Source organism: Zingiber officinale, chromosome 5B (assembly GCF_018446385.1).
Source record: "Zingiber officinale cultivar Zhangliang chromosome 5B, Zo_v1.1, whole genome shotgun sequence".
NCBI lineage: Eukaryota > Viridiplantae > Streptophyta > Magnoliopsida > Zingiberales > Zingiberaceae > Zingiber > Zingiber officinale.
This window is the reverse complement of record NC_055995.1, coordinates 87470078-87489476: the sequence shown is the minus strand read 5'-3', so window position 1 is coordinate 87489476 and position 19399 is coordinate 87470078. Positions and strand designations below refer to the sequence as shown.

At 37.2% G+C, this 19399-nt stretch overlaps 1 protein-coding gene across 4 annotated transcripts; it reads right to left on the bottom strand.

The window, feature by feature from the left end:
* Positions 1-2218: 2218 nt before the first annotated feature.
* Positions 2219-8311, bottom strand: LOC121984842 (BTB/POZ domain-containing protein NPY4-like). 4 transcript variants are annotated; one of them, XM_042537990.1, is made up of 6 exons: positions 8143-8311; positions 7830-7998; positions 6731-7451; positions 5022-5091; positions 3264-4445; positions 2219-2959 (listed from the first exon to the last, which is right to left on the bottom strand). In XM_042537990.1, the coding sequence occupies exons 3-6, from the start codon at positions 6790-6792 to the stop codon at positions 2384-2386; spliced, it is 1890 nt and encodes a 629-aa protein (XP_042393924.1). In that variant the 5' UTR covers positions 6793-7451; positions 7830-7998; positions 8143-8311; the 3' UTR covers positions 2219-2383. The 4 variants fall into 4 exon arrangements, with proteins under 4 accessions (XP_042393924.1, XP_042393925.1, XP_042393926.1 ...); XM_042537991.1 differs by having other exon boundaries at positions 7830-7926; XM_042537992.1 differs by lacking the exon at positions 7830-7998.
* Between the last annotated feature and the right edge of the window lie 11088 nt (positions 8312-19399).

Below are 19399 nucleotides of genomic sequence, written 5' to 3'. Positions count from 1 at the left end.
GACTTCTTTCTCACATAGGTGATCCCTTAGGAGTATTCCACATTATTCCACTAGATTGTTAAATGTCATATGTTTAATTTCCATCCTTTCATTGGGTAGTTCCCCCACTTAGTTGGTACAGTTAGGTTATTTCATTGAATCTAGTTAATGGGATCTCCAATCCGTATAGGTTGCTATTCCTTTGTACAACATTTTTGAGTCCGGGAACAATAATAGTTATCTTGTGAGCTGATAAGAAGTGAAAATTGAGGAGAAGACAAGAAGAGAAAACCACCGTCTTATAGATTTTTCCAGAAAAATTGTCCAAGCAGAGAATTGGAAACTGATACTTTACTGTAATATTGTTGATGACTCTACTATCAACACACATATGTCACGAGTCATCTTTCTTCAACACTAGTAGGGCAAGAACTACATAGGAGCTCATGCTCTCTTAGATGTGTCCTTTTTCCATTAACACCATCATCTAATGTTGTAATTCTTCTGCTTTCTTAGGTCTAAGGCAATAAGCAGACCGATTAGGATTTAGGATTTAGGCACCTTACGATTGTAATTAGTAAAAATAATTTATTAATTATGATATATTTAATTATTTTTTATTATCTTATGTAGGAGTGTCAATTCGGGTGGGTCAGGTCGGATTGGGTCGGGTTGAGTTTTTTTTTTTAACCCAACCCGAACCCGACCCAAACCCGAGTTCAACCCAAAACACCTCAACCCGAACCCGAACCCGAACCCGACCAACCCGATCAACCCGAACCCGACCCATATAACCCGAAAATCTGATTCAAAATGATTTTTTTGGGTTATTTTCCCTATAATTCTTCACTTTTATCTCAATACTCCATCATTATCATTCAAACATGATATTAATATATATAAAAACATCTAAATTTTTAAAATAAAATTTGATTTAACCCCAAAAAACCCTATATTTAAGTCAACCTGGGTCAACCCGAACCCGACCTGACCCAACCCGAAAATTTTTTACTCTCCAACCCTCCAACCCGAACCTGAAAATGTCCAACCCGAACCTGATTTTTTTCGGGTCGACTCGGGCTCATTTTTGACACCCCTAATCTTATGTTATATTTAATTATCTTATATTATATTTAAATAATTAATAAGAAAGTGTGGGACATAAAGGAGTTGTTGAGAGATTTTTTTGATAGTGAAACGTTGGGTAAATTTTTTTTACTTTTGACAGGACACTGATATCAAAGAGCTTGCATGATTGTAGATGTTTTATAGACATATTTTGGTTTCAATTTTTTTTTTAAATGTTAAAAAAGGATAAAAGTAAGATTTGTTTACTAGAAAAACTTAAGAAGGATGAGATCTCTTTATATATATATATATATAGAGCAAATATCGTATATTATTGATTCAATTATCTCATTAGAAGTCAGTCAACATAGCAAAACTAGAAAAACTAAAGAAGGATCAAGAGATCTCTTATATATAGTGCAAATATCGTATATTTTATTTTCTCAGTAGAAGTAAAGTCAACATACCATGTTCATACCTCTTTTGTTTCTTTGTTTGTTCATATTGTTTTATCAAGAAAGATGAAGATTTCATTAAATTCACGATAAAAGATATTCTGAATTCAACAAGAATCAATTTTAAATCTACAAATTATAAATGTGTTGTTTAAAATAACATTTTAGTAAATCATGTTACAGAGCAATCTCTAATCCTATATAATGGTATCAAAGCCACTTGTATAGCTAGACTGAATCAAGAATGGGTTTGTTCTGCATATCCATCAATTAATAATTCATTCATCTAAATAACTTATGCACAATCATGGAATACTGGATCACCCACCGTGAACACTTCCCTTACCGATCACCCAAGGTTCGGTATTATTTGGTTCATCATTCATCTAAATAATCTGTTCTTATAAGGGTGCTCAATTAGTTAAAGGGTGACAAATTTACTATAATGAGATAAAAGTCCTTTAACGGTCGACTATAAACTGACCACATGATTTATCTCCATATACATAACTTAGAAACCGACCATGAAGAATGCCTGGAGCTAGAATGTTACAATTCATCCAAATAACTAATACAAAGTGTTCCACAGAACATTTAAAACACTTGTGGCAGCTTCAAATCAGAGAGTATTTATTAGTATTCTAAATGCAAATCCTTAAAGACAAGGCACCATTACGTAACAAGAACTATTCATCATCCATTTAGAACACCCAACGAACACTAAATTTTTAATATGCCCCAAGTAATAAGTTATGGTCAAATCCAGCCACCAAAATTTGATCCCTCTTGCTTCCAAGATGTTCAGTCACTCGTGATACTAATCAACATCAAGCATTACAGTGCATCAAAAATTTAGTATAACTTGACAGTTTTTCATTTCACTATGAGACTGAATGTCTCGTGTTCCTTGAATGTGTGGACTTGCAGTCTTCTTGATTAATGGAATCTGGGCTCGGGCTCTCAGACATGTCTGAGCTGCTATTGTCACAACCTTGACCTTTGCCTGACCACAGCTTGCTGAGCATTTTCTTCGGCATCAGAATTCCCTTAACTTTGCCATTGGATTTGTCGTCACTCTGTTTATTGACATTGCCGCCGCTTGCGCTTCTCTGACTACCTCCACCTCTGCCAGCCAAACTCGTGGACTTGAGATCTCCTGTTGTCAGAACGCCATCCCAATCTTCCTCAGTGTTGGTTGTGATAGCTGATCTTGAGCTGCCATAGGAGCCACCATTTTCTCGAAGGAACACTGCCTTGACATTACTAGGGCCTTCAGGTGCGCTTCCACTGGTTGCTGCAGAAGCTCTCATCTGCTCGAAGAAGAGAACTTGGACCACCACACGGAGAGGAAGACGCTCGTTCTGCACGGCATGTATGCAAGCATCCGTTGACAACTTTCTACAGTCCATTAGACCACATATTTTCTTCTTTTCACTCTTGGTTAGGCTTGGATGTTCCTGAACCAGCATGACAGAAGCAGCCAAATACAGCAGTGATTAATTCGTAACAATACTTTTAAGCATGAAGGGAAATAATTAGAGGGAAAAATTGAAAGCTTGCATGAATAAGCCATACTACTTCAGTGTAAGTCTCCGATACAACTTCTTTGCAAAATCATTATCTTAATGTGAATCAAAACAGAAACAAACTCAAAGGCGAGAAAGAATTTGTGGGTTCTTACTGATTATTCCAAATGTTAACTCATATAGGGCACTGTCCAATCATATTTAATCCTCTTACCAGAGAAGTGATAGAAATTACCTTCAGGTACATGTCGATGGCACGATAAAGTCCATCATGGACTGGCCTTGAGGCAACTGACACCATGTCAGCAAGTTCAACAAACTTGGAAATAGGTAAGTTTGGGTCTTTAGCAACTTCTGCAAGGTACTCATCAATCAACTTCGCAACAGCGATTTTCGAACTTGCTGGAACAAAGACGGGGCTCCTAACCTCCACCAGTTCCTCAGAGCTGACTGGGCTGTTTCTAACAGTGTCCCTGTCCAGCATTACAAACTCTTCAACAACACTTACAACTAAGTCAACATCATATATGGCCTCTCCCATTGCAGCAGGTACCAAAATGTCAGCTACAGATGCTTCCTGCAACTGTTGTCCAATTCTCTTGATTAACTCTTTCCTATATATTTCGCTACATTCCAATATGCTTGCAGCTCTTAATATCTTAAACAGGAAACTGCATGAAACTGATCCTGGCTCAGTTGGCAATAACCAAATGACACTCTCCAGTATTGTCCTTGTTTTCGTCGGATCATTTCCAAACATAAGAGAACCTTTGGAAAAACCTGGAAGCCTCCTGTATGCATATGCTTTTAGAGCTTCTCCAATCACATCATTCGACACTTTACCCTTAGTATTAATGGCGACTATAACCCGCTTATATAAATCCATTTCTAAATCACATAGATCCTCAACCCACCAATCTTTTGGCACAGACATTTGTTTCCTAACACCATTCCAATGGGGATCGAGACCATTTTCAGATGGAAGTTTCTTCTTATTGTAGGTGTAGGACCAATCAACTTCAGAATGATCCATGGACGCCTTGGAAGCAATGGAATCAAGGCAATGATTGATCACCTTTAGATCCTCGGCCCAAGGTAGTAGAGACTTTGTGGTTTGAAGGACTATGATCGAGTCCTTCCATGAGCGTAAAATACTGGAACTCAAGAAGACTTCAATTTTGTAGATGAGATTCCCTTTTTCAACTGTTTCATGCATTTCTAAATATTCAGCTGCACATCGAGCTGCAACAACATTGTATGCATTGAGGGTGACAATCATGCCATAACAAAATTTAGCGCAAACTTCTAAAGCAGCAGGTCCTCCTGGTATATCAGGAATGTCAATTTCATCGTTACTGTCCTCATTTGTAGGTGCCACCAACTTTTGCAAGCGAAGGCTTTTGGATAAAAGAGGGAACTGCATAATATTACTTAAGATTGTGAGCCTCATGTATGAGTTGAATAAGTTAGTATGAGAAAAATGATATTGGATTAACTGCATGAAATTCACTAGGATCAGTAGTTCTTCCAGTCAAGATTATAAAAAGGGAAAAAAAATATACTGAAACATAGTTATAATAAATCCCAAAGCCAACAGGGAGGTCAAGAACATCATATTAATGGAACATGAAAACTTCGAAGGTGAACTTTCAGAAAGTTGGACATAAATACAACTAAAAATTAATAATAACAAAGAGAATAAGTCCTGCAAAGAAATGTCATGCATAATTACAATCCTATGGAACATTATAGAAAGAACACAGAACTTATAGCAACTCCCAAAAATCACAATCCTGCAGAACTTTCAAATCTCTACACAAACACACAAAAAAAATGGAGAGAACAGATTAAACTCAATAAAAAAGCATCCAGGAGACCATAAAAATAAGGAAACTTGTATCCCAAAGTATCTGACAGAAAATGAATTTAAAAAAGTAAATATCGACCTTCTGGATTTTTTTCTCTGTACAAGTCAAAATAGTGGAGATAATACCTTGTGCAAATAAAACTTCACATCTCCTACATTAATAACAATGTCAGCCGCCAGCTCGGATGCAACGAACCTGGAAAGAATTTTTTTTTAAAAAAAGAATATCTATCAATAAATAAGTATTTTATGCTGGCAGAATGGGATAAGGAAGGCATCTAATCCTAATGGAAGGATTAGAAGTAAATAAAACAGAAACTGAAAAATCTTGATTAAATTATAGCAGAAGGTGATTACACTCAACCCGGAGCCTCTCACAGAGCTCATCCCCAAGTTATGTGAAGGGGGAGCGGATCCTCTAGACCGTCTATCCTAGTCCGCTCCTGAACCAGGACAGGCGGATAGATGGGAGGCAATAACAAGTGGGGGTCATTGCCTCCCACCAATACAGAGGATCTCTCCTCATGTGAAAGGAGGTAAATCACAAAAAAAAAAAAAAAATCTTGATTAAAGAACAATAAGGATATGGATGGATTGAGGATTGATTTACATCCTGAAAGGAAAGAGATCAAACAGCCCATATATACCACCACCTAGAAACAGATTACATTCTTTCTCTAACTTCTTTAGTAAGCAAACTCTAAAGATAATTGCCAAAGAGAGATAGCCACAGGTGCAATTTACAGATACAGCATGCTCTTATTCAGCTCCAGGACGAAGAAGAGCATGTTTTCACTACTTTGAAGTCTGTATTCTCATTTTTTCCCCTTGAAAAGACTCATCATCTTTGTCAAGCAGTGTTTGCCGCAACTACTCAGTCAACAACATGAATCTTCTCTCTCCACTGAACTATAGCAAAATCATGTGTGAAACACTGAGTAGCGCTAGCACTGGTAACGCCACAATCTTACATATATAATTGTTAGATATTCCTGTCATCTAATGCATATCTTTCTTGAAAGATCTGTTTACTCTCTTCTTTTTTTAATATTTTCTCTAAATGTTAAATAGTATGTCAATCATACTGAAAACAGTTCCGGTTAAACAGCATGGGCTCAAAAATCCCCTCAATTCTAGGTTGTCAATCCTTACCGAAAACAGTAATGTTTAAGCAGCATGCACTAAAAAATTCCCTCAATTCTAGGTTGTTTAAGACATCAAGTTGAAGTTTCTTACACATAGGCAATCATGATAGAAATGCATTAGGCTGTTCTTATGTAAGATAAGTTACACATGAACATGGATTGAAAAGAACAATCTTTAATATGTCAATGCAAAAATAAACAGCCCAAATACATTCCAGATGGAGATCACGATGAGCATAACGAACATTGCATCCCATTAAAATAATGACACCCTACTTTTTTTAAGCCAAAAGCAACTTCTTTAAATAACCTGATAGCGATGAGAGTAAAAGTTGGGTTGCAGATAAGGAATAACGCATACTATGGTTATTATGTAAGCTAAGTTAAACCCTAAACATGCACTGAGAAATAACTACCTTTTAACAAATATGTCATTATTGAAATAAACACAGAAGCAGATCATAGATGAAGATTAAGATGACCATAAAAGCAAATTACATCAGATTGAAATATAGATCCAACCTTTTTGGCAAAAGCTACTTCTTTAAATCAACTGAAAGCAATGAGAGAAAATTTTGGTTGGCTGATAAGTAATAACACAATCTCTTTGCAAATCTTATTTACAAAAAAATCTTTTATAAAAACATGACAACAAACACATAAATAGGTGTCAACAGATAAGGGCTATACCTGATGTTGTTGCCATCAGCCTGGAATGCATCAGGCTTCGATCCAAGTTTCATGTACTTCATCTTGCCAAGAAATAGAAAAGGAAAAAGTGGGGCGGGGGAAGCAAAAAAGACCTCTTCAACAACACTGAAGTATTTCAAATCCACAATCCTTAATCTCCCATTACGCAAGTAATCCACACCATGTGAGGCATGCTCCACGAAATGGATGGCCAGTGGATTATTTTTTTCCCATGAGAGATGGCCTAATGCTGAAACAACAGCTTGCGAAAAAACTAAGCCCTATGCCTCAACTATTTGTTCCAAATGAAGAGCAATCGAGTGGTCTCTACGATCTAGAGAAACAAAGGCAAAAAAATTCCCAACTCCTGCAGATAGACCCAGCACAAGGGCGCAGGAAGCGGTCATATAAAGAGGATTCACTGCCTCCCCGAGCGGCGGCAGATGCCCACGGAGTCCGGAGTCAACACAAGGTGATCAATGGCCTACCTCACTCCCCTTCTCTCTATATCAGTAAACAAATCGCAAAAACACAGGGCCACACACAAGCACAACCTGACACCACTGCCCCTCGATCGAATAGTAAATAATTTTTGCCCCCTCTGGCTCCTCCTCCTTTTCTCCGCTCTTGAGATCTGGTGGGAGGTGTTGCGCGCCTCAGCAGTGTAGCGCTCAGAACCACATTCCCCCCTCCAGCTCCCCCTCCAAGTTGCGGTTTTTGCCTGCGAAGAGAAAGACAGCATCTCGAGGTGAGGGGTAGGGTTTCAGTAAAACCAGACAGCGAGCATCTTTCTCCAGAAGAGGAGAAGAGCGTGTAGGGAGACCATGGTAACCACTGCGGAAGGGAATCTTAACAAGTGGAGAGAACCCATGCCTCCCTACAGTTGCCTAAACAGGCAGGCTCACCTGCTAACCAACTAAAAACCACGGCAAGATCTAAAAGTGAAGAATGATTAAAAATCGAATCAAGATCAACCTTGGTCTTTTGGAAAGCTGAGAAAATTCCACGAAAAGCAAACGAGAAACCTTAACCCCGATCCCAAAAAAAAAAAAAAATCAATTGGGGGTTTGAGGTCGAACTTATGGAAAAGAAGAGTTACCGCTTCTCAGATATCCGATTGAGATCGTTCCAGAAGTAACAGCATCAAGCTGATGGCCATCGTCCTTAACACCCCTACTCAGTGGTCTTCCTCCTCGCTTCCGCACGTTCAGAGGACAGACAAGAGTAAGATGAGATCTCAAGAAGCGGGGGACGTAATAAAGGCAAAACTACACTTGAATGCAATTGCAATTGCAATCGCAATCGCAATTGCAACAAGGAAAGGACGTCAGGAGAAGCGGACAAGAATTGATGGAACAAAGAAATGGGAGAATTTAACATCACCTCTCCATCTGCCATCGAAGGGATCATACCTTTTTCCATTGGTCACTTCACTTCCTTGGCCATGTCTTATATGGAATAATGCGGTTGTTCCTCCCTTGCGTCAGAGCTCCACCACGCTTCTTCCTTCTCTCTCTGACGCTCCATCTTTGCCACTGTTTCGCTTCGCTGTCTACTGTTGCGAGAGTTTTTAAAAGCGGATGAGAATGAAATGAATCTTGAGTTTTTTATGTCTATTTAATTGATTTTTAAAGTAAACTAAAAATTGTTCGCTAAAGTATAAAAACTATAACAAAATAACAAAATTCATGGATACCCAATACGTCGACCCGGATCTGATCCGGAGTCGGGTCTACCGTTGATGGCCTTCGTCAAAATTAATAATAAGAATCATTGATTAATAATAATTATTTTATAACATTGTATATATCAACAAACAATAATATTGATAGATTAATTAATTAAGCATAATATCTATATCTTGTTTTAAATTTAGTAGGATATTTATGATAATTATGACAAGAAAAAAAGGAGATTTTTTACCATGATATTAGAATCCATAAAAAAATAATAAACAATTGGAGCTTATTAATGAATAAACAACTTCATGATTCTCTTTCCTAGGTATCATCAAATCAAACCCAGCTTCTTAAATAGCTTTTTTTCTTGTTTTTTTAGATTGTCGGGCTATGACGTCGCGGTAAGTTATCCAAATTATTATCTAGATATTCGTGCTTTAATATCTAATTATAGTATATTTATAAAAAAAAAATTTCTCTAAATAGGGAGCGCAATCAAAAGATGTTGAGTTCTGAGCTGTCTGTCGTGCGCACTTCCCGATTTATCCTGATGACCGATGAAAAATTTTCTTAGGGTCGAGTTAATCATCCCAAGACTAGTCAATAATATTAACTGGATTTTTTTTTCTCCTTCATTTTTTATGGGAGTCATGTCAAAAAGCTAAAAACTCATCCACTATTGGAGATGCCCTTAGAGCATCTCCAACGGTAGCTTTTTACAAGTTTCTTATTTTCTCTCTACTGATATGGTAAGAAAAAATTAGGAGTTAAGTATTGGTGCAGTTTGTACTAATAATCTTGTTTTAATATATGACAAATAAGTTAAAAGTATATGTGTTGTTTATCTAACCTTTCAACAAAGTGTGCAGGTGTTTACTACTCTAAAGGACATGACACCAGGTTGAAATCCAGTTAGGTCGCGATAGATGGTACGAAGTTCAGATAGATCCGCGAGACCCAATATCTGGCAGAAAGTTCGGTTGAGTCCGCGAGATCTGACAATTGGATGAAGTCCAGTTGGGTCTACGAGACCTGACAATCGGCCGAAGTCTAGTTGGGTCTGTGGGACCTGGCAACTGGCGGGAAAACCTGGTGGGTCGAAGGTAAGTCAAGCGACTGTAAGTGGTAAGTAAAGGTAAGCAACTGGAGGAGAGACCTAGTGAGGACATGTTCCCGATTAAGGGAGCTGTAGGCATTGGTTCAACTTAGGTCCATTTGGGAAACCTAAGTTGAGACCTTGACTAGATCCTGATCTTGGAGAGAAAAGATCTAATTATTACTCCTATTTTATTAATGTTGTGCTAACTCTATTTTGTAAAATAAATATGTTTTTATTTACCTGGACTAACTCCTTTTTGCAGGAATTCAAAGGTTGAAAAAAGGGAGTCTGAGCGCCCGGAAGGGATCCGAGCGCTCGAAGCTGGTCCGGGCGCCCAGACTAGTGTCGCTCAAGCGGGTGTCGCAGGCACCCGGGCGGTCCAGGTGCCAGGAGTTGGTCCAAGCGCCCACGTTACAGTGCGACGACTGGTCGAACCCATGTTTGTTGGTTGTTACTCGGAAAACCTAATGGTTCCACTGTACAAAAATTTTGTACAAAGGTCTGAACATTTTCTTAGATACCATGTGTTCTTTTAAATTAAACTCGGATTGCCTGCGGAACTTAACACGTTTGATCCTAAGTTTAATTTATTTGTTCTTTTAGGTTTAGACTTGGATCTCTTGCGGAACTTAACACGTTCGATCCAAATCACCTAGGTTATTAATTCCATTAAATATTAATTTTCAAAATTGGCTTCCAGGACTGCATGGCGAGGCACATGACCTTCTTGGATATGGGAACAACCACCACTGCCTAGACAAAGTCTTTTAAGGAAAGCTAATATTTAATTTCCTTAAATAACTCTAGGTTAACCAAAAAGAACAATCGATTCACAAGGAAAAGAAAAATAAAAGAACACAACATCGAAAACTAATTCAAAAAACTAGAATCGCATGCCTCTTGTATTTGATATTTTTACAAAGAAATAAAACTAGTATAATGCGGAAATTAAATACTAGTATACCTTTTCTTTTGCAAGTAAAAACCTCTAGGTCTTCTACCGTATTCCTCTTCTAACCTCGGACGTTGTGTGAGCAACGATCTTTCGAGATGAGAAACCACCAAAGCACCTTCTTCTCCTCCTTGCAAGGTTCGGCCACAACAAGAGCACCTCCAAGGATGAAGAGATTCAACCACCACTAATGCTCTAAGGGATGCAAGCTTTCTCTCCTTCTTCTCCAAGCTAGAATCCGACCACCACTTGATCTCCAAGAGGGAAGAAAGTTTCGGCCACAAGGATGGAGAGGAGAGAAAAGGAAGAACCGACCACACCAAGGAAGAAAAGAGGGAGAAAAATAATAGAGGTTGTTCACCTTGAAGGCTCCCAAAACCCCCTCTTTTATAATCCTTATCTTTGGCAAATAAGAAAATTTAATTACAATAAAATTTCCTTAACTTTCCTTGACACGAATTAATTAAGAAAAAGTAAACAAAATTTCCTAATAGATCATGTCATGGCCGGCCACTCATGGAGAGCAAACAAGGTAATTTTCAATCAACAATTAAAATTCCTTATTTGTCTTCGGAAAATTTAAAAAATAAAATTTCCCTTTAAAATCCCTTCATGGTTGATAAAAAGAAATTTCTATAATTTTAATTTTTCAACCTGTGAATAATTTACAAAGAAGAAAAATAAAATATCTTCCAATCTACAAATAAGGAAAGAGATTTAATCTCTTTCTTTAATCTTTTGTAGAAACTTATAAAAGAGATATTTTAATTTTTAATCTCTCCAATAAATTATATCTTCCACATGAGAAAATTTTAAAAATAAAATTCTTTTCTAATTTAATAGGGCCGGCCACCTAAGCTTGAGTTCAAGCTAGGGCCGGCCACCCATGGACCAAGGTTTGGCCGGCCCTAGCTTGGTCCTCAAGCTAGCTTGGCCGACCCCTATAACATGGGTATGAAGGTGGGTATAGGTGGGTATAGTACTCTATAATCAAGAGGCTACGATAGGGACCGAGAGGAGGAATTGGTTTTGGTCTCCCGATAAAATTAAGCATCCCGTGTTCGCCCCGAACACACAACTTAATTTTATCAATAATAATTCATTCCACTAGAGAATTATTATTGAACTACCGCACCAATCCCAAATTACATTTTTGGGCTCCTTCTTATTATGAGTATGTTAGTCTCCCTGTGTTTAAGATAACAAATGTCCACTAATTAAGTAAGTTACTGACAACTCACTTAATTAATATCTAGCTCCAAGAGTAGTACCACTCAACTTCATCGTCATGTCGGACCTGCAGGGTTTAACATGACAATCCTTATGAGCTCCTCTTGGGGACATTATCAACCTAGATCACTAGGACACAGTTTCCTTCTATAATCAATAACACACACTATAAGTGATATCATTTCCCAACTTATCGGGCTTATTGATTTATCGAACTAAATCTCACCCATTGATAAGTTAAAGAAATAAATATTAAATATATGTGCTTGTTATTATATTAGGATTAAGAGCACACACTTCCATAATAACTGAGGTCTTGTTCCTTTATAAAGTCAGTATAAAAGAAACGACCTCTGATGGTCCTACTCAATACACTCTAAGTATACTAGTGTAATTATATGGTTAAGATAAACTAATACTTAATTACACTACGACCTTCCAATGGTTTGTTCCTTTCCATTTTGGTCGTGAGCTACTGTTTATAATTTATAAGGTACTGATAACATTATCTTCTGTATGTGACACCACATACTATGTTATCTACAATATAAATTAATTGAACAACTACAAACAAATGTAGATAATTTGACCAAATGTGATTCTTTATTCAAAATAAATGTTTACAAAAAGGTAGATCCGCTACCTTAGCGGCCCCCCTAGTGCCGGCCCCACGGATATGGAGGGAGGTTCATGCAGGTACACAGGCCATAGGCGCATGACGGGGTAAACCCCAGGTCGTCAGTTCCTGAGAATCGACCCCTGGCCATTACGCCAGAGATACCATGCGCCCACCGTCTGCGCTACGCCCTGGGGGCAAAATAAATGTTTACAAAAGCTTAGGCTTTCAGTATACACTCTAACAATCTCCCACTTATACTAATGACTAAGTTGTCATATCTGCTGCCATACATCTGATTCTCATCCCCTCCACATGCCGATCGAAAGCTTTTGTTGGAAGGGCCTTAGTGAAAGGATCTGTCAGGTTATCTGCTGATGCAATCTTGGCGATGACAACTTCTCCTCGCTTCACGATATCTCGTATCAGGTGGTACTTGCGCTCTATATGTTTACTTGCCTTATGGGCTCGTGGTTCCTTCGAGTTTGCAACTGCACTGCTATTATCACAATAAATTGTGATGATTTTGGGCAAATCAGGAATCACATCTAAGTCCATTAGAAAGTTCCTGAGCCATACTGCTTCTTTAGCTGCCTCAGAGGCTGCTACATACTCAGCTTCCATGGTTGAGTCTGAAACGCATTTCTGCTTAACACTCCTCCATGCAATGGCTCCACCTCCTAAAGTAAACACATAGCTTGATGTAGACTTACTGTTGTCCCTATCCGATTGGAAATCTGACAGGGAGCAAATCGTCTGCTTGGTAAACTAGCATATAATCTCTAGTCCTTCTCAGGTACTTTAATATATGCTTTACCGCAGTCCAATGTCCTTGTCCAGGGTTACTCTGATATCTGCTAACCATGCCCACGGCAAAACAGATATCAGGTCTCGTACACAGCATTGCATACATAAGGCTTCCTACTGCTGAAGCATAAGGAACTGCTTTCATGTCCTCTATCTCCTTTGATGTCTTCGGAGACATCTCTTTAGATAGAGCTACTCCATGCCTAAAAGGTAAGAAACCTTTCTTGGAATTCTGTATGCTAAAACGAGCAAGGATTGTATCTATATATGAAGCTTGGGATAGACACAACATTCTTTTCTTGCGATCCCTTATAACTTTGATCCAAAGAATGTGTGCACAATCTCCTAAGTCCTTCATATCAAATTGTTTGAACAACCATACCCTTACGTCCGATAATACCTTGACATTGTTGTCAATTAACAAAATATCATCTACGTATAGTACAAGAAATACCACCACGTTTCCGTTACACTTCTTGTATACACAAGACTCATCCGGACACTGAATAAATCCATATGACTGAATTACTTCATTATACCGGATGTTCCAAGACCTTGAAGCTTGCTTCAGTCCGTAAATGGACCGATTGAGCTTGCACACTAGATGCTCTTTGCATTTTTCAATGAACCCTTCTGGTTGCTTCATATGGATGTTTTCTTCAAGACTTCCATTAAGGAAAGCTGTCTTGACATCCATTTGCCAAATCTCATAATCCATATGAACGACAATGGATAAGAGTATCCGGATAGACTTAAGCATAGCTACCGGTGAAAAGGTCTCCTCATAATCGATTTCCTCTTTCTGAGTGTACCCTTTCGCAACAAGCCTAACTTTGAAGGTTTCTACCTTCCCGTCTGTCCCTCTTTTCCTTTTGTAGATCCACTTGCATCCAACGACTTTTACACCATCAGGTGGTTCTACAAGCTCCCAGACCTTATTAGAGTACATAGACTCTATTTCGGAATTCATTGCCTTTTGCCAAGATACTGCATCTATATCTTGGAGTGCTTCGTCATATGTTCAGGGATCAGGTTCATGTTTACCCGGGATCAAGTCCGAAGACTCTCCCAAAAACATGAATCTCTCAGGTTCCCTCACAACTCTCCCACTACGACGAGGCACCGTCTGTGGTTGTGTATCATGTGTGACACGTGTTGCAGTCTCTTGTGGTACTTTATCTTGTACTGTTGGTACTAAAGTAGGCGTATCCTCTCTAAGTTCTTCTAGAACAACTTTGCTACTAGGCTTGTAATCCATTATATAGTCTTCTTCTAAAAACTGGGCATTGGTGCTAACAATGACCTTCTGGTCTTTAGGACTATAAAATAAATCACCTTTCGTTCCTTTGGGATAACCCACAAACACGCGAACTTTTGGACGAGATTCTAACTTATCAGCATATGGTTTCAGCACATGTGCTGGACTACCCCAAATCCGAATATGTCTTAGACTGGGGTTTTGCCCATTCCACAATTCTGTAGGAGTAGAAGATACTAATTTAGAAGGTACTAAGTTCAGAATGTGCGCTGCCGTTTCTAGAGCGTATCCCCAAAACGAATTTGGTAATTCTGAATAACTGAGGTCTTGTTCCTTTATAAAGTCAGTATAAAAGAAACGACCTCTGATGGTCCTATTCAATACACTCTAAGTGTACTAGTGTAATTATATAGTTAAGATAAACTAATACCTAATTACACTACGACCTTCCAATGGTTTGTTCTTTTCCATTTTGGTCGTGAGCTACTGTTTATAATTTATAAGGTACTGATAACATTATCTTCTGTATGTGACACCACATACTATGTTATTTACAATATAAATTAATTGAACAACTACAAACAAATATAGATAATTTGACCAAATGTGATTTTTTATTCAAAATAAATGTTTACAAAAGTTTAGGCTTTCAGTATACACTCTAACAACGTTAACAGTTCAGTTGCTCGAAAGGGGTCCAAGCGCCCGAAAGGGGTCCAAGCGTCCGGAAGTGGATAAACTTCGTGGATGAAGTTTTGACGAGAGGTCGCCAAGTCAGTAACGGTCTAGGCACCCGGAGAGGTTCCAGGCGCCCAGAATGGGTCTATATAAGGGTCTTCGACCAGCAGCTTTAAAACAACATCTGCTACAACTTTCATATTCAAGTGCTCCTCTGAAAAGGCTCCGACAACACCGAAAGGTTGCTCCAATGTTCGAGGAATGAGAGACTTCATTTTCCTTTCTGTTTGTCAGTAACAAGTTTTATTTTTTAGTTCTTGTACTCAATATTTGTAATTCATTTACGAACTGATAGTGATTGTCCAACGAAAGTGATCGACGATCACGGGCCTTGGAGTATCAGTCGTCACATGCTCCGAACCAAGTAAAACTTGACATTATTAGCATTGTCTTTTTGTTTCCCTTTTCCGTTGCGTAACTCATTTTAAATTGAAATTTTCGACGATCGCTATTCACCCCCCCTAAGCGACCTTACGATCCTACAAGTGGTATCAGAGCAAGACCGCTCTGAATTGGTGAAACCACTAATCGAGCAGGGGGTTCCTTTTTTGAAGAAAAATTATATATAATTTTTGATTAAAAATTATTCCTACGCCTTTCATTTTTTTCCCTCTAATTTTTTTTTTAAAATTCACTTTCATTTTTTCACTATTAGTCAGAATTGGTGAAATAATCTTTTTGACAAAATTTGTCATAATATTTATTATTATTTTTTATTATTTTCCTCAAAATTAGTGAAATACCCTTATTTCCTTTCCTCCCACATTACTTAATTCAAGACCTTGTCTTGGAATTTCTTTCTTCCTCTTCCTTGTGTACAAGGTTCCATCTCTCTAAATGGCCTAAATCAAAGGATACAACATCGTTCATCCCCTGCTCTTTAACGGGGATGACTTCACATATTAGAAGAAGCGGATGGAAGTGTACCTGAAGACAAACATCGAGCAGTGGTTCAACATCTGCAAAGGCTGCATGATCCTGACAAACAACGCCGACAAACCACTTGAACCCAAGAACTGGAACCCAGAAATGAAAAGAAGGCATAGACGGACAACAAAGCCCTAAACACCCTCCAATGCGGGCTAATGAAAGAAGAACTAAATCGGGTCGAAACTTTCGAACCTTTGGTATAAACTCATCGAGTTACACGAAGAAACAAATAATACAAAGGTAACCAAAATAAATTCACCTATGAATAAATTATTTAACACCGAAATGCAGGAAGAAGATAAGGTGACTCGGGATGAAGAATCGGACGTCAAGGATCGGAAGCATCACAACTACCTCGTACTGATGGCAACCGGATCGGAATCAGAAAGCGAGACAGAACAAGACTACGAGTATAATACGAATCAAGCCACGAGTCCACACTCGTTTCCGAAGGTTCCAACAAAGTATCAACTATCCTAACTGCTAGATTTTTTTAAAATAATTGCATGCCTAAATAAAAATTAATAAAATCTAAAAAAATAAAATGACACTCTCCTTAAGGAAAATCAACACCTTAAGGAACAATTTAACTCCCAAACAAAAACCTTTAACTCAACTTAAGTCGAAAAACTTGAGGAAGAAAATGCTAAATTGAAAACTGAAATAAACAATCTAAAAGAATTGTTAGAAAAATTCACAACTAGATCCAAATACCTAGATATGATACTTAGATCACAAAGAGCTGTGTACAATAAGTCCGAACTCGGATACATATCCAGCTCGACTAACAAAGCTTTTATTATCACTTATAAGCCAAAATAAGAAACAAACTAAAGTCTGAGTTCCGAAAGCGTGTCTAACCATGCATGTTGGACTCAATCAATTTTATGTATCTAAAAATAAAATTCATTATCTAAAACCAAATCCAACTAAACCTATTAATTCAAAACCAAACCAAAATAAACCTTCAAAGCTAAATTCCAAACTAAAGAATAAAATTAAATTAAATAAATTAAACTTAAACCTAAAAAATAAAATAAAGTCAAACAATTCAAACTCAAATAGAAAAAATAAATGTAAATCAAATAACTACAAAGTTAATTTAAATTCAAGTTACAATCAAGTCTATTATAACTAGAAAAATAATCGACATAAACCTAAAACTTAAACACAAATTCAATAATTCAGAGGGAGACACCAAATTAGTTGGCACCTCTAAAAAAATAATAATTTACCCGGTTGGGTAATTAGGACTAGCTTAAATAGGAACAAAAGTTTAATCTGACAAAAAGTACTGGAGAAGTTTTGGATAAACATGTTTAGGAAGATATGACTTCGACTTGGTGCATTTGGCATAGTGGAACTAACTGAAGCTACTTCTTACCAATCCTAACTGAGTAGACTAAAGTTTTATTATTAAGTTCAATGAATACGACTATTTGAAAAATTTCGAATGTGTGGTTACTCTAATGATGTTTATGTGACTCACCACAACTTAGAAATTTATCTAAAGAATGTCTATTTATTAAACTCAAAGCTAAACTTGAATCTAACACAAGTTAAACCAAACCCTAAAATTTAACGTAACTCATCTCATAAAATCATAAGATTCTCTGATTGAAAATATAGATCAGGTGAGATGAATAAGAATTGAATTAAAACATTAAGTTAAAATGAATTAAATTAAAATAAATTGTATTAAATTGAAATAAATTAAATTAAAATCAGAATCAGAATCAAGTTTACACTTGAGCTAAAAGTTTGTTTTACCTAATATTTTTTAAGAATATAAATGAATATTGGACAGTGGTTACTCCCGACATAAGACCAAGGATCAAACAATGTTCACAAAGGTAACGTTCAAAAGATTAGGAATAGTTGCCTTTGGAAACAATGACAAAATGAAAGTAATTGGAATAGGTAACATTGAATTAGAATCCAATTTCATTTTTAATAAAGTACTCCTTATCGAAAATTTTAAATTTAATTTACTCAGTATTAGTCAATTGTGTGATTCAGAATATAAGATTAAGTTTATATCCACTGAATGCTTAATTAAACATATGAAAGACCGATAATAAAATTAAAAGACTTAGAAATAATAACATTTATATAATTAACCTAGTCATCTCCTCACTTAAGTGTCACTTGACACAAAAAGAGGAAACCTGACTGTGGCATAGGAGAATGCCCCACACTAATTTTAGAAATCTCACTAAACTAAATGGCTTAGTTAGAGGATTACTAAAACTACCTAATTTAGACTCAACAATTTATAATACTTATTAACAAGAAAAATAGACCAAATCAACTCACAAACCAACTAATCAAATTCAAACCAATTCAACACTTGAATTATTACACTTAGATTTATTTGACTCACGTGGAATTAAATCTATTAATGAAAATTTATACTGTCTAGTAATAATTGATGATTATTAATGAAAATTAAATATTTAGTAATTTTTATAAATAAACTAAAAATGAAAAAGACTCAAAAATCAACAAAATTAGAAGTGATAATGGTGGGGAATTTAAAAATCATAGGTTTACTAAATTATGCTTAGAAAATGGGTACCATCAAGAATTCTCGTGTCCTAATTAGGGCTACAAACGAATCAAGCTGGCTCAAAAAATATTTGATTCGTATTCAAATTTATCGAATTCGAGCCAAACTCAAACATGTTCGAACTTTTTTTTTGAGTCGAACCCAAGCCCAAATTATATTGTTCGATAGTTCGTGAGCCGCGCGCGAGCCTTAATATTTTATTAATATAAATTATGTTGGTACGGTTAGCACTAACGGTCTGACTCAAGTTTTGATGAATGACAAAGTAGGTTAAGTTAGTTTCATTATGATCTAACACTTTAACTAAGTGTGCAGGAGAAGCCCAAACTGGTCGACGAGTTGACCGGATGTTTGGCACGAAGTCTAGCTAGGTCAACGGGTCAACTTGATAGCTAGCACGAAGACTAGACTGGTCGATGGACTGACCGGATGTCTAGAACGAAGTCCATCTAGGTCGACGGGCTGACATGATAGTTGGCACAAAGTCCAGACGGGTCGACGGGCTGACCAGACATTTGGCAGGTAAGTTAAGGTAAGTCACTGGAGGAGAGTGATTGTGAGGACGCGTACCCTGGTAGAGAACTTAGGTATCGATCCAAATTATATCCATTTCGAAAATATAAGTTGAGATCGTGACTAGATTCCAGTCTCGGTGAGACAGAATCTAATTACTACTCTTTTTCTATTGTGCTAACTTCTATTTTGTAGGGTAGTTTAAATTATTATTTTGCCTCAGAGTAACTCTTTCTTGCAAGAGGACTTTCTAGATAAAGATGGTTTGGGCGCTCAGA

What these genes read in the sequence shown, in the direction of transcription:
- LOC121984842 (XM_042537990.1), bottom strand. Translation starts at nt 6,792, where the DNA reads ATGAAGTACATGAAACTTGGATCGAAGCCTGATGCATTCCAGGCTGAT. An exon ending in GCTGATGGCAACAACATCAG is followed by an intron (nt 5,092 to 6,730) that starts GTATAGCCCTTA and finishes AATTCTTTCCAG; the next exon opens with GTTCGTTGCATCCGAGCTGG. An exon ending in CCATCGACATGTACCTGAAG is followed by an intron (nt 2,960 to 3,263) that starts GTAATTTCTATC and finishes ATGCTGGTTCAG; the next exon opens with GAACATCCAAGCCTAACCAA.